This window comes from Zingiber officinale, chromosome 9B (genome assembly GCF_018446385.1).
Source record: "Zingiber officinale cultivar Zhangliang chromosome 9B, Zo_v1.1, whole genome shotgun sequence".
Classification (NCBI taxonomy): Eukaryota; Viridiplantae; Streptophyta; class Magnoliopsida; order Zingiberales; family Zingiberaceae; genus Zingiber; species Zingiber officinale.
In genome coordinates, this window is record NC_056003.1 from 16,056,421 (window position 1) to 16,071,523 (window position 15,103).

At 37.4% G+C, this 15,103-nt stretch overlaps 3 protein-coding genes across 5 annotated transcripts; 2 read left to right on the forward strand and 1 right to left on the reverse strand.

Moving 5' to 3' along the window:
* Positions 1–17: 17 nt before the first annotated feature.
* On the reverse strand, positions 18–3,962 carry LOC122022775 (ubiquitin-conjugating enzyme E2 variant 1C-like). The gene is made up of 4 exons (XM_042580892.1): positions 3,783–3,962; positions 706–845; positions 505–630; positions 18–421 (listed from the first exon to the last, which is right to left on the reverse strand). The coding sequence occupies exons 1-4, from the start codon at positions 3,817–3,819 to the stop codon at positions 281–283; spliced, it is 444 nt and encodes a 147-aa protein (XP_042436826.1). The 5' UTR covers positions 3,820–3,962; the 3' UTR covers positions 18–280.
* Positions 3,963–4,037: 75 nt separating this feature from the next.
* On the forward strand, positions 4,038–7,173 carry LOC122022774 (NADH dehydrogenase (ubiquinone) complex I, assembly factor 6-like). Of its 3 annotated transcripts, none has more exons than XM_042580889.1 (3): positions 4,038–4,277; positions 4,350–4,623; positions 6,028–7,173. In XM_042580889.1, exon 3 carries the CDS (start codon positions 6,066–6,068, stop codon positions 6,975–6,977), a length of 912 nt encoding a protein of 303 aa, XP_042436823.1. In that variant the 5' UTR covers positions 4,038–4,277; positions 4,350–4,623; positions 6,028–6,065; the 3' UTR covers positions 6,978–7,173. The 3 variants fall into 3 exon arrangements, with proteins under 3 accessions (XP_042436823.1, XP_042436824.1, XP_042436825.1); XM_042580890.1 differs by having other exon boundaries at positions 4,038–4,255; XM_042580891.1 differs by having other exon boundaries at positions 4,038–4,229.
* Positions 7,174–9,270: 2,097 nt separating this feature from the next.
* Positions 9,271–11,815, forward strand: LOC122022849 (NAC domain-containing protein 7-like). The gene is made up of 4 exons (XM_042580963.1): positions 9,271–9,646; positions 10,370–10,561; positions 10,676–10,947; positions 11,237–11,815. The coding sequence occupies exons 2-4, from the start codon at positions 10,402–10,404 to the stop codon at positions 11,813–11,815; spliced, it is 1,011 nt and encodes a 336-aa protein (XP_042436897.1). The 5' UTR covers positions 9,271–9,646; positions 10,370–10,401.
* Positions 11,816–15,103: the final 3,288 nt, after the last annotated feature.

Sequence of the window (15,103 nt, forward strand, 5' to 3'; positions counted from 1 at the left end):
AACAGCACACTACAAACTTATGTCAACAAAAGTCTGGGTAGTTCTCCAACATACTAAGAGACTGTTTGATTCTTTTTCACAAAAGAAAAGGTCGACAAAGCACACAGTTCCACAATAAGATTATAGCAATTCACTGTGGTCAAATTTTATGACAATCTACACTGAAATATATATGGAAAGTATGTTACGTGACACGAAATATCGAAGGTGCAGTTCAGTGATTAGGCGAACGCTGATAGTCACCTTCGTACTAGTGTCTTCGTGCTTCAAATCGATTGTCTCAGAAGTAGGTGCCCTCTGGAGGTTGAACCAGTTTGCGATTATGCGATGCAGCCATTTCCTTTTTAAGTTGTACCAAGATATGCTCCATTGTGTAATCCCGTTGCCAGTTCCCTAGAACTGCAAATTTCCTTGGATCAACCTGTTTTTTATTGATCAAACATCAATGCTAATCAAAATTTCGACCACAATGAAAATATCACTCTTTAAACAGAAATTGCATACCATTCCAGTGTCAGGATTGACACAAGTCATGTTGATGCGGGAATGGAAACGGACATTAGGCGGTTTCTCGGGATAGTCTTTGTCGCAGAACAACTTGAGTTGATAGATGCGGCCCTCATGGACAGTCTGTGAGAGTGCCAGCAGAAGAAATTACGAAGCTTCACTGTGACAAGGTATTAAAATGGATTTGAGAATGCTTACATTATGAGGACCTAATATTGTCCCAGTCCAGGATCGCATATAAATGTCATCTCCATCATCCATACCATAGCTTACAGTTCCATCTCCTATGCCCTTTTCTCCACGTTCGAGCTCTTCGAGCAATCTGAAGTTCCGAGGAACTGCAAGAAATGGAGGCAAGAGTATAGTGATGATAAGTGAACAATCTAACTGAATGATCGCACTTAAGATGGAAAAATGGGCACAACAAAGGGACATCTTGAGCAAATGTGCATCATTATGTCATTTCTCAAGCATATCTGCTGACGATGTTTAGCAAAAATACTAATTATACAAAAGAATGGTAAAAAGGACAACCCGATACACAAAGCTCCTGTTAATGCAGGGTTCGAGAAAAGGGTCGGACTACGTTGAATCTATTATTGTACACAGCCTTATGTGCATTGCATGAGATTGTTTCTGCAACTCAAACCAGTGATCACAAGGTCACACAACAACTTTATGTCGTGCGAAGGCTCCCTTTCATACAAAAGAATGGTACAACCTAGAAAAATATAATTTTCACGAACAAAGAAATTAATACACTATACAATATTTGAAGGAATTATAAATCAACTATATGTATTGTCTAGATCTCTACTGATAAAAGAAATCAAGGCATACTATAGCCTTATAATAATGTAGGTAACATCAAAGGGCTAATCAGCCACTTTAACATAAGCTATGATCTAAGCCTATCCATGCTAAGTAGAAAACGTTGAACACTTCCATCTATGTCAATGGATGACACCAAAGGAAAAACGGTTTGTGAATGTTAAGCTATGTCACTGTTAGGTAGATTATTCGTACTAAATGTTGACTTTAAACGTTCAAATGCTAGAAGAAAGACAGTGCTGCATTACATTTGCCTTCTCAACCAAATTACAACGGAATTACACAGCATCATATAATTATTTTACGATTCCAAGTGATACAAGATAGCACAGTTCTGTGTGCAAATGTCTTGGTTGATCAAGTGGTTAGCCATTGTACCAAAAATGTCATCAGATTCATACGTGGATGTTCACTAGCTGATCCTGGTACATGACTTTAGAGGCTAGCACCATAAGGAGACATTTCAGCAAAGGTTGCTGTCCAAGGGAGATTGTGAAAAAGAGAAAATAGAGGATAAAGGAAACAATAAGGGCACCACACATTGGTGGGATAAGTAGTATGGAATCAGATGAGTTCTTCTAAAACAAGCACCATGAGAAGGGTCCAACATCTTCATGGTTTCAATGATGCGTGATACATAATAAATCTTCAAGTTGCATAAAGAAACTGCAATTGCGTTAATGCTGGAGTAAGGTGAAATATTACTCAGAGTATGCGTTTTTGGTAATTTGTGCACACAGTTTAACTACTACGGTGTGAAGTGGGAAGAATACTTTTTCAATGTAAAAAGTATAAATACAACAAACGATCAGAAAAAACAAGTATACATCAACTGGCGAGAATGAAAAACAACTATTTCAAGTAAGTGACAATTTGTTCCTTGTTCATGTGGGAAGCCATAATATAGTTTCCACTCTAAACCATAACTCAAATCAATGTAAAGCAATGGATGTACTTCCACGTAGACATGCCTAACTAGTTTGAATTGTTTTCTTCTTAATCACCAATATTGAATGAGTAGATACAGTTTACATACAATTCTGCCACATTGCTATACTTCTAATGGAGTATCTTGCTTTCTCATGGTTTCTAAAAAATTCATACTTGTTTTTTTTTTTAAATTCTCAAGCTTCATATAGAACAAGGAGAGACAAACATGAGTTACAATTTTCTCATGTAACAAACCAAATACAATGTACCATTGAGGATAGTTTTTGACCATCCATGAAAAGGCCATAAATGCTAACAGATCAGTGTTTAAAGTTTGGTTTAACTGATTGGGTAAAAGATGAGATATTAAGATAAATTTACTCATCATGCATAAGGTATATAGCTAAATGGGTGCATAAACCTGTAATTTTAATTGCAAAAAATTGAGAAGTGTGTGTGGCAAGAACTATAAACAGTATTCTGATAGCTATGATTGTGAAAGAAAAAACAGATATTGGATTAAAAGAATTCAGGGGACTAAAAACAGCAAACTCCCACAGACACTGTGCAAAGGCTTGGTGATGAATTGAACAGACATATCAGACAAATGATTCCAAGTTCTTGCAAGCAAGCCGCAGCCTACAATCTGAACTGTTGAGGTTAGCTTATCCTAATGGGATCATGATCCTTTGGTCCAACCATTGCAACATGTGTGTCAACATGGACATAAGAAGCATGATGAGAACATAATCTCCTCACCTTCCTCAGGTTTATCCCTGGCAATTCTGTTCAGGATTTCACAATAACTGGAATGTTGGCTACTTTGGCAGCTCTAATGAACTAAGAAAAACTAGATTCTCTGCAGCAAATAGGGCAGAATTTTCAGTCCAAACCCGATAGAGACCTTGAAAGTGCTTCAAGAGCTGACCATGCAAATATGAGCTAGACCATAGGCAGACATCATAAAAAATGAGTCGCTTTACCTACTTGACAAAGGCGATCAAGAAGATTACATCTTTGAAAGAACAATGAGTCTAAAATAAGGGGTGTAGAGAAGAGATCTTGATAGGATACATTTTGGAGTTGACAGATCCCTCTCTAAACAGATCTTGCATGACTAATTATACTCATCAATCGTTAGCAATCTCAGGGCTTCTGTTACAAAGCAACGGAGTGAAAACAATTAAATACATAAGAAAATCTTCAACCGTGTAGCACTACATCCTGGGCATGATATTGAAGGTGAAAAAACTACCAAAAGGTTGAAATTTATTGAAAATCCAGATTGAAGTCCTAGAAAAAGTAGAAAGCCCATCTTGACAAGTCGCCCTCTTCTCAACAATCTGTGATACGTTCGGCACGGCCACAAGGAAGAACAATCGTGCCGATCAATAATTTCTAAACGAACTCCTACGATCCAGTTACAGAGAACCCTCGGCTCAACAAAAGTTGGGCCATTGATCAGCATCAAATCCCCAATCGCCTAGGTTGCATTGGATGAGAGGAAAACTCACCGACGACGCTGGATCCACCGGAACCGCCGAGCGTCATTGATGGCGAAATCTTCTACGGCGATGGATGATTCGCCTTCGAGCTTCGTCGTCGCCTGGTTGGCACGGGCGACGGAAGAAGAAGACGCAGAAGATGCGAGATTGCAATGGACGGTGTCCTTGGGATGTTGGGCCTTCGACGCCCGCTCGTGATTTATGAGGTCTGGATCAGAATGTAAATTGACGACCCAAAGATGAACCGGGCCGAACCGGAGAGATCAAAGATGTTGCTCAATTGTGCCCTTTTTTTTTATCACGATCTCTCTACCTCGCCGCTGCTCGAGACTGTTCGGCGATCTCATTCCTCCGATCGCATCGAGCGACCTGCGTTGCTCACCGTCCTCTCTCCCTCGGGTCACTCCCCTCCCCTTCGTCTTCGCATGCCAGTCCTCCCCCTTGATCTCATTGCGGGTGTGCCCACGAACCGCACAATCCAAGTGAATGCATCTTCCTGAATCGGTCCCGAAACCGACCGCCGAACTCCTCTCTCTCTCCCCTTCCTCGCGTGATTTCGTTCCTCTGATCTCGCAGGCCCTCCTCTCCGACGACGCAGTTCATCTTATTCGACCGTCGCAGCAGGATTGTGCTTTCATGTTCCAAATCGGATCCAAACCTAAATCCGATCAGTGACCGTGCTCTTCTCGGTTGGTGTTTTCCCCACCGATCGAGGACGGAGGTGCTCCCGAGTCGCTGCCGCTTGCGACGGTTCTCTTTTTTCCACTCAGTTATTCCTTCTGCTCTTTTGCTCCCCTCGCAGTCGCCCTCTGCCGGAACTGACGTAGCCGCTGCCTATACCTGACCTCAGGTACTCTCATGCCGTATCATCTCGTAGCTCCATTTGTCGTGCTACTGCTACCTTAATTTTGACCTCTTTTTAGCTTTGTTTTATAGTCATAGTATTTTTATGAGTCTGTTCTTTTCCCGAGTTCAGAAAGAGATTAGCTTTTGTTGAATGATGCATGATGCAACCCGAGAATACTTGAAAAAATTATTTCCTGTTGATTCTGAAAATCTGATCTTTTCTTATAGATTTCAAGAATTGAAATGTTCTGCTATGTTTCTGTTCATCAAAACAGAAATTAAATTAAGGAGACGATTAATCTATTGCTTCTTTACAGGGGGTGAAGTTCTAAATGTGATTTCTTTTGCCCAATAAAATCCATCATACTATTATAGCTTCTATTCTCTGTTGTTTATATAGCCCCTTGAATTCAGTAAAATCATAACCTTCAGTTTTTTGCTCTTACTTTTTAATGTCCTTGCTCTGTGTTCAAATTTAGTAATTTACATAGCTTTTCTATCTATCAATCGGCATGGAATCTCATATGTTTTTTGTTGCACAATGCATGACTTTTAAATTTTTTTTGGTCGCTTAGGATTCTATTGGTGTTTATATGGAGTCTCTTCTGACACCAAATAGGAAAGTGAAAATGAATTTGAGAACCTTTACCGAGCATACATTTGAAAATTTTCAAATGTTTTTCTCTTAGGTCTAATCGACTTATCAACTACTGTTCATTTCAATAGTCAATTATTACATTGGTATGCCACAAAAATGAACTGGTTAATTCTGTAATTCCTCATATCCAAGAACATGGAAAGGCACTATGATCCACAAAAATGAAAGATATTGACATTTTTATATGGAAAGTACCATGTTATTGCTCGTGTCTTTCCTGCACTAGCATTGAGTTTTGCCAACTTTGCTCTGCAATTCTATTGGGCAAGGTTATCTCGCTGTGCAATATCTTATTCTTCTGAATAGTTTAATAACTCTAGAAATTTTCTTATTGTCTCTGGAAGCATACTTTGTTTTTTTTGGTAATAAAGGAACTGATGTTATCTATATATAAGAAACCATCGAAACATAAAAAGAAACGAATTCTCAGTACTCCACTTTTAGTGCATTTGTAGGAACTTCTTTCCTTCAATTGCATTCACAGAAATACTTTGTTTCATGGATCTTGGTACAGTGAGAACTCATCATCTAAGTATATGCAAAGCCAAATGTTCAATTGATTGGAACTAACCTTCTATTCCGGAAAAGACATTATATGGCGTTAATTCTTGTTGCTAGCAGATAGTGGAGATCAATAATGCAGATAGTGGAGATCAATAATGTAACAGAGTTATGGGTTTTGGTTAGGCTTTATGATTGATTGGTTCTCTCTCTTTTCTTTTGAAGTAATTGATGTATGAATTCATACAGGAGTTGCAGACTAAGGGAACATTAGCTGCAAGGAACTGATGAGTAATCCGTCTGCTTATAGCAAGAACATTCGTGCAGCCTTCTCTTATTGCGTGCAGCAAGTTCGTAGTTATGATTACCATCACTACCTTTGCCTTCTCCAGCTTCTTCCAGATATGCGTAAGGCTGCATTTGTTCTCCGTGCTTTCAATGTTGAAACTGCACGGGCCATGGATGTTGCATCTGATCCCAATACTGGGCTCATGCGCCTTCTATGGTGGCAAGATACAATTGACAAATTGTTTGCGAAGAAAAAGGTTGAACACCCAGTTGCGCAAGCCCTCTCCTCGGTGATTTCAGATTATAAGATCAGCAAGCACTGGCTGAAGCGCTCTGTTGATGCCAGAATAAAGGATGCAAGTCGGGAAGGAGTGATTCCTGAAACTATTGCGGATTTGGAGCAGTATGCAGAAGACACTGCGTCAACAATGCTCTACATGACTCTTCAAGCTGGTGGCATTCGCTCAACAAACGTTGATCATGCAGCTTCCCACATTGGCAAAGCCAGCGGGCTTCTTCTCCTGCTCAAGTCCTTGCCATACCATGGGAGTCGCCAAGGAAGGATTGAATACATTCCTGCCGACGTTGCTAGTAGGCACGGTTTACTAACAACAAGCAATGGAGGACCGGAGATCAAGATAGAGTCAAGTGAGGCACTTCCAGATGCTGTGTTTGAGGTGGCCTCTGTGGCTAGTCTTCATCTGCAAAAAGCTCGGGAGTTGGCTCCCACAATTCCTCCTGAGGCTCTTCTTGTGCTCCTGCCAGCCGTGCCTGCACAAGTGCTTTTGGATACTTTACGACAAAGGAACTTCAACGTCTTCGATTCCAGGATTTCACGCGGTATCCATGGCATCTCTCCGCTATGGTATCTATTGAAGCTAAAATGGCATGCCTGGAGAAAAACATATTAACTTGATCTTCTGGCAGGTCAAATTGTTGTTTGAAGTTCTTTTTTTTTTCAGAGTTTATAATCTTTTTTGTCCCAATAAATTCATGATCCTTTGTTTCAGGCTTCAAAAACAATAGAATTAGTTTTGCAGAATTTTTTTCTGGAAATGTTATTATGATCCAGTGTCTAAGTAAAACAGCAGAAAAATACAAACCGTGACTTTTCTCCATTTATGTTTGTCATCTTTGCTTAGGGCCTCGCTATTAATCTTCTCTTTATGTTATAATTTCGTCGGAAACTCCAAAGTGATCCAAACTTTATCATTTTAGTTAGAACGTGAGATCTTCACATATGACGAGAAATTTTAGTCGGACAAACTCTAGGTAACAAGGTTCAAATCTCATCCTAGATATATTACACTAGGTCATCCTTCAAATTTATCTATACTTTTTGATTTATTTTAATGTAACTTGATTATAAAAAAAAAGGTTAAATATTAGTTTATGAAAATTGTGATATCTTATCGATCTTAAACTTTTTCGAATGAACGGGTCTTTTTTGATCCGGCCTAACTCGACTCAGCTCGACTTGATTCACACCAATGAGAGCATCAGCAACGTGTAAACCATGGCCAATAAATCCCACCCAGCTCAAGGTGGGACAAGGTGGCCCGAGCAGTACAAGCCTCCACCCGCTCTGCCACCGCACCAGCACCCAAAAATTAAAAGGGGGCCACCCTAATGATCGGGTCCATCCACGCCGGGCCCCACCCAGCCATCATCATATCCTCTTCCTCGCTCTTCTTCCTCCTTTGGTGCCCAAGAAGCCACTAGAGTGGCCGAGTCAAATGGGTAATAAAGAAGAACAACTTTTACTACTATTCTTTAAGTTTAAAACTGCATTGCATGTCATGCCTTCTTCTTATTCCCTTCTTTTTCTTCTTCTCTTGTTCTCAATGTTACGAGCTGAGGCAAGAAGGGAAAAAAGGAAGAAGAAGCATGCATGATGTTGGAAGGTGGGAAAAGGTGGGTGGGGACAATGAGTTTTTTCTTTCTTTTTTTAAAGAAATTTTTTAAAAAAAATCATTTTACTTCTTATATTTTAACATTTTCTAAAAATATCCTATACTTTTAATTTTTTTTTATTAGTGTCAAAATTAAATAAAATTTAATGATGTTCAACCCCATTTAATAAAATAACTAATCCAAATTAAATTATTTTTTATACTTTTTAAATTTGTTTGATGGTTGGTGAGCTTGATATTAGCCAACAAAATTAACTGTAAAAATATTAACGGAGTGAGAGGAAATGGTAATCTTGAGACTACAAGAATGTTTTAAAAAATAGGTAAAATATTTTTCTTTCGAAAGAATTAATTAATTAATTTAATTGAGCAGAAAAGGAAGAGATCATATAAAAGGCGAGGGATGGCGATATTTTAGAAGGTGCAGAAGGGTCCCACACATTGCTGGATTACAGGGACAGTGGAGGTGGCCGTTCAGTTACGTCTCCGCCATTATATGCCTTTCTTTCTTTCTTTCTTTTGTATTTTCCCCACACCCTAATTTTACCTCCCCTCTAACTAAACTCCTTTATTTTTTAGGGTAGCCATGATTTTTCTATCGTATTCAAATTTCAATGATATGAATTAAAGAAAGGCATGGAAAATAATGACCTTTTTTTTTAAAAAAAATTGCTAATTAGTTAGTAGGGAGTTAGTTTTGTTAGGGTTCACATATATTTCTTTAGAAGCTCCATTGAGGAAGTATTCAATTGCACTCATATTTGATCATGGCAATATTGCACAAGAATGTCGATCAACTCTATTTCACTATATAGTTACGAAATCTAACTCATGTAGATAACTTATTACTTGTAAATAATGTGATGGCTAGCTAATTACAATAAAGTCTATTCTAACTCGATCTACTTGGAACTTGTATCTCACACTAACATGTTCGTCGCAATTATGACTCCACCAACAACGAACCCTCATTCGAGGGCTGTTATAGTTGGTCGATCAAATCCATCACGATATTAGCTGGTCAAGTAAGTTACTAAGTTACACTTGAATTTATGTAGCTAGGGTTTCTTCAACAGTACTCAGAAAACCCTGTTTAGAAGACTATTCTATTGTTTACTTACTTGTCAAAACTCAAAATTCTTTGAAACACATGCGCTTATAAATGATACTCGGGAGATAATTATAAGTACTGAAAATAATAATAATAAAAAAGAGAGTAAAATCTTCTGTAGGGTAGAAAGAATCACATATATAAAGACAGGCCTGTTCCTTGTTTGTTTTCTTTATGGTCATATATAATTATAAGCAGCAAAGAAAAGTTGGAGGAGGTGGTTGCAAGTGCAAGAGGCCAACCCTCAAAACCTCAACCAGAAGCTTTCTTCCTTATTACACTCCTTCACTCTCCTCCTCCGTTTCCGTTCTCGGCTCGCTCCTCCTCCTCCTCCTCTCTCTTGCTCTTTGTCGAATGTCGGTTTATTGAAGCTCAACGACAAGGTTTTGATCTATGCCATATCTTATCCATCTCTGATAGCCTACCTCCATCCTTTTCTCCTCGTCTCCTCGGCACCCAATTTCTGTGTAGATCGATAAAGGGACCGATCGACGAGAAAGAGAGCACCAGGATCTTAAGGCACCAGTAAGCCAAAGTAATATTCTGAAGGTTGCAGGTGATCACTCTCAATGTGTCTGCATATATGGTACATAATATTTCATGTTCGATCGGTCGGGTCTTCCTCTTCTTCTTCTTTTTCTTTTTTCTTTTCGCTTGGACTATATATGTGCTCTACTTAGATCTACATATGTTTCAGCTCAATGATCATAATGATTACTCATAATTACATACATTTCATAAATATTATGCACACACTTTGATCATATATATGATGATTTCTTGTGGATCTATTCCTTTAATTTTCAAGTGCTTTTGTTTCTCTGAGTAGAGAATTCTACAAAACTAAATTATTTTTCAACAACTACTTTTTTTTTATTGAAGTAGAGAATAGGGCAACATTAGATCTTTGGTTTCATTTGAAGATTAATTGTGTTTTATTATAATGATTAAGCAAATTAATGGTTTAAGAACTTTACATAATTATGATTTGGGGTTTGTAAAAATATTTCTAATATGCAGAGAATTCATGAGAAGAAAATTAAGTTATTTTCATTTATTGAACATAAATGCAATGAGGATATAGTGAATTTCCTCACTTATTATAAAGTTAATTTTATGCATAAAATTGAATCTCTTGTCTATCAAATTTGATTAATTTCATTTGATTGAAAACATATAAAATATTTATTCTCATAAAATGAGAGATTATAAATTAACAGAAGAGACTCATTACATGTGATATAACTTGCACCATCTAAACATTTCATGAATTTTGCAGGACTTGACTCCAAGTACATCCACAAGATCAAGATGAACACTGTTTTGCGCATTCCACCCGGCTTTCGGTTCCACCCCACCGACGAAGAATTGGTAGACTACTACCTTAGGAAGAAAGTGGCTACTCGAAGGATCGACTTAGATGTAATAAAAGATGTTGATCTATACAAAATTGAACCTTGGGATCTTCAAGGTGCTACACTACAAGTTCATGATTTTAATTTCTTATGTTTGTGGGATCTTTGTAGCATTTGCCTCTATAATAATATGAGTGATTGATGATACATGTTTTCGATAAATCCTGTAGAGATATGTAGGTTTGGTGCGGAAGAGCAAAGTGATTGGTACTTCTTCAGTCATAAGGACAAAAAATATCCAACCGGAACTCGAACCAACCGAGCAACAACAGCCGGGTTTTGGAAGGCAACTGGGAGAGACAAGCCAATTTACTCCAAGCTTAGGTTGATTGGGATGAGAAAGACTTTGGTCTATTACAAGGGAAGAGCCCCCAATGGACTAAAGTCGGATTGGATCATGCATGAGTATCGCCTTGAGACGAACGAAAATGGACCTCCACAGGCAAGTTGATTTGTTTCTTTCCAAGATATTTTCATTTTGAACAAGTTGATTATACAAATTTAGGAACAGTAATGAGCTCAAACAACCATTTATGGGTTTTCTTATTTAACCCTAAACCCTAAACTCTAAAAGCCTAACTGCTTGAGATATAATTAAATAGGTGCCCTAACCATTGAAACTTATAACATATGTGTTCAAAGTCTTAAATTTTGTGTTACATTTCTTTGCAAAATTCAGAATTTGAATATTTCAAGATCTCAATTGGGTGTGATTCTTGAACCATTTACAGGAAGAGGGTTGGGTGGTGTGTAGGGTGTTCAAGAAACGAGCTCCTACCGCTCAAAAAGTGAGTGACGATATGCCGTGGTATGACATGGAACAAGGATCGCTCGTTAGAGACATCGACTCACCGAGGACTTTGCCTTTGCAATCTGCCTTAGAATACAATCGCCAACTCTTCTACAAGCACGAGAAGAAGCTTCAATACCACTCCCCACAAGAGTACACTTATCATGAAGTACTTCCACCAATTGAGAGTCCCAATAGCAATGGCAATTACATGAACCATGGAAGCTCTCTCAGATCCATCTTCTCGGAGAACAATGAAGCAATTGTGCAACCTAGACACCAACTTGAGGTGATCGAGATTGACAACAACACTGAGAACATTAGCCAAGCTTCTGACCTAGTGACCGATTGGAGGGTTTTCGATAAGTTTGTCGCCTCCCAACTTAGCCATGATGCTTCAAAGGAAGCAATGTACTCAGAGGAAGCTGAACACATACTTCAAGTCACTGAAGAACAAGAAGTTGGCATGGAGCTACCATCTACATCGACCGCAAGCTGCCAAATTTATCCATGGAAATGAATCAAACAACAAAGCAGAATTGAATTCTAGAACAATTGAAACCATATATATAGCTAGCTACTCTTATTGTGCAAACTATATGGTGCAATATGAATCATTTGTGAAATGACAATATATATGATGGTATTGTACATACGAGCAAGACGATTGCAATGCGGTTGTTTCTCTAAGTATTCCTACTTATTGATCAGTAATAACTACTACAAACACATTGATGGCTGTGTTCTTGCCCAAGCTTTTGTGATTCTGAACTAATTTATTTATTTATTTATTTATTTTCATCAGAGCAAATTAGACAAATGTGTAATGTAAACACTTGCATCAGACCATGTTTTATCCAAGTAAACAGACCTAAATGTAATTGATTGTGTGCTACAATAATTTTTAATTTTTGTATATCAAATTATATAAATAGCCATCAAAATTTGTCTCTAATGCAACAGTGAAAACTAATCTTACTCTAATGACTCATTGTTTATATAGATTATACAGTTTGTGCACATAATTACAGTTCTTAATTAAAAACCTATATCTATCTATCTATATATATATGAACTTAATCATCTACTTATAAACAATCACATTAAGGGAAGTTTTTGTTCATACAGGAGGAGCATATAATTAATTACATCTTCACAATATAATTTTTTTTATCATAATTCTAAGGTTTGTTCATGCATATATTCAACACCTACTTACAGCAAATATAAAGAGTATATATAAAATAAAGATCCCTATAAGAACTTTAAGGTCTGAGAACAACAAGAAAGCATAATGATGTTATATATGGTGTCATTCTTGTTCTTGAGATAAATAATAAATAATTGTGACCAAGCAATATAATTGATCATTGATATTTAGAGCTAATTATGCTCCTAAATCCTAATTAAACCATACACTTCTCTTCCTTAGTTTTGTACGAACTACACCTCTTATTTAATCCGGCAAAACAAGTACTAAAACACTATATATAATCAATACAGATAATCTGAGTCAGTCACATAACAAAAGATATTCACCATCAAACATGAATTTTTTTACCTTGTTGTTGGCGTTTGAAAATATATATATTGAAGTTGATCGTCATGGAAAGAAGAACTTTGTTCGCCTGTGCTCATATTCAATACTCCTCCAGAGTAGAATCAAACCATGCATATGAATCAGAAGCAAAGAAGAAGAAGAAGAAGAAGAAGAAGTTTTCATATTCCTTCAAATGGAACTAAATCACCATGACTTTATGACAAGGAGGACGAGGACGAGGACGAGGACGAGGACAAGGACGAAGACGAGGACGAAGAAGACGAGGACGAAGAGGTATCCATGCAGGGAAGCATGGGTATGACTTTGATATTCCTTGAAAGCAAACTAACTGTTTTAGTGGGTTATATATGTGTGTCAGAGGTGATGAGGGTTGGGACTTGAGAGAGAGAGAGAGAGAGAGAGAGATTCATTTAGGTCAAAAAGGAGGGCTGTTGGGAACCAAGTGGACATGAGGATTAATGCATGCAAAGATGTACATAATTTAGGGTTGAGGAGGAGGTGAGTTTAAGTGCATGTTGTTTGTGGAGGAAGATAACATGATGTGTGCGTGAAAGCTCTCATGTGAAGACTCATCATGCCCACCATATCATCTTCCCTTCCACGCCTACTGTGTGCAATTTTGCATGCACAAACAATTGTGGGAGGATTTTTAATCGAACGAATTTACCCAAAAATGTATTATTAAATTAACTTAATAATTACTCTAGCTCTCATCAATCTGCATCATCATGCATGCTTGCTTCTTCTCTTCTCCTACTCTTATGCTTAGTTTATGTGGATTATTATGGAGGATATATAGGATGGCCGGTGTCTTGTTAATTACCTACTTTAAGTTACCACAAACATTTCATTGGTTATCCATTACATAATTATATTAATTAGTTCGAGCAATCAATTAGTTAACTAATTATCCAAACACTATATAATAATGGAACAATTCTTCTACTTACATCACTATATGTGTAGATTAATGAAGTTAATTATAATAATGGTTATCATATCACGTGCCTAACTTGACAGTGAATTTTTTTGATTAATTAAAGAAACTTGTCGAGCTATAAAGTAGCTGATTACTTTTGTTAAACTAATTAATTAAGTTCTTTTTGGACATTCATTCATAAGCTAGAGCTAAGCAATCGACTTAAGTGTTTATAGTTGGATTAATTAGTCTCTTTTTTTTTTCTTTTCAAGATATCTAAGTGACAAGTACACAAACATGCTTAACTATTGAAAAATTCATCATCTAAATTAAATATCCCGATATATATATTTTAGTCGTTCTAAAAATTAAACACGTAGAACATATACATACACCAACACATACACTACACATACAATGATATGATTAATATTCTTTGAGGGTATATTCTATTGACTTTGGAGCCCTACATATTCGCCAAACATCGATCGCGAACAGAAGTAGAACTCATGAGGAAGTAGAACTCATGAGTAGGGCAAAAAACAGCTTATAAAATATAATTGTTTAGCATATTTGTGTATTACTATACGTAGGTCCTTATTATTTTTTCTTGTAATTATTTTGTTGGGAATTCATTCATTATATCTGTGGAAGGCAAAGGCCAATAATTGTACACATAAAGGTGGATGATGTAGTACACAAAGATTTATGTTACTTGTGAAGGGAAACACATGATGAGGATGAAGAGCATCTGTAATAATTTGAAGTGGTGGAATTGATTAAGTAAAGTAAAGGAGACAGTGCTTCTGACTCCACTGGTTCATGCTTACTCTCCATGAGCCAGACAGCATGGGGAGCCAAACCCTAAACCCCATCATCATGTTGCTTTTAAGCTCAGCCACCTCACACCGAGAGTGTCGCGGAGAATTGTATGTTAGTCGTCGTGTTGTTATAATTAATTAAAGTAGTATTTGTTGCCCTCTCCTTTCGTTAGAAACTTATGTTGATTAGGTCCAATTGAGATTTTTGACCTAGCTATGTTATGTAAGTGGCATAGCTCTTGCACATTTGATTATCACCATTGACTACTTGTCCTCTTGCCTTGAGAAAAAAAGGCCATAATATTGTCCTCACGGGATGGACAATTGGTTAGTGCATAATGGTGTTGTCACCATGAGATCTGGAGGTTAAATCTTGACTAGTAGCTGGGTGTATGCACTCCGTCATGTCTTATTCAATTGCCTAAGATTAATAGTTACTCATGATTTACCTTTTTCGTGTTGGCCTGAAGGCCCATTGACGGGGACACTGAGAGCTAACAAAGCACC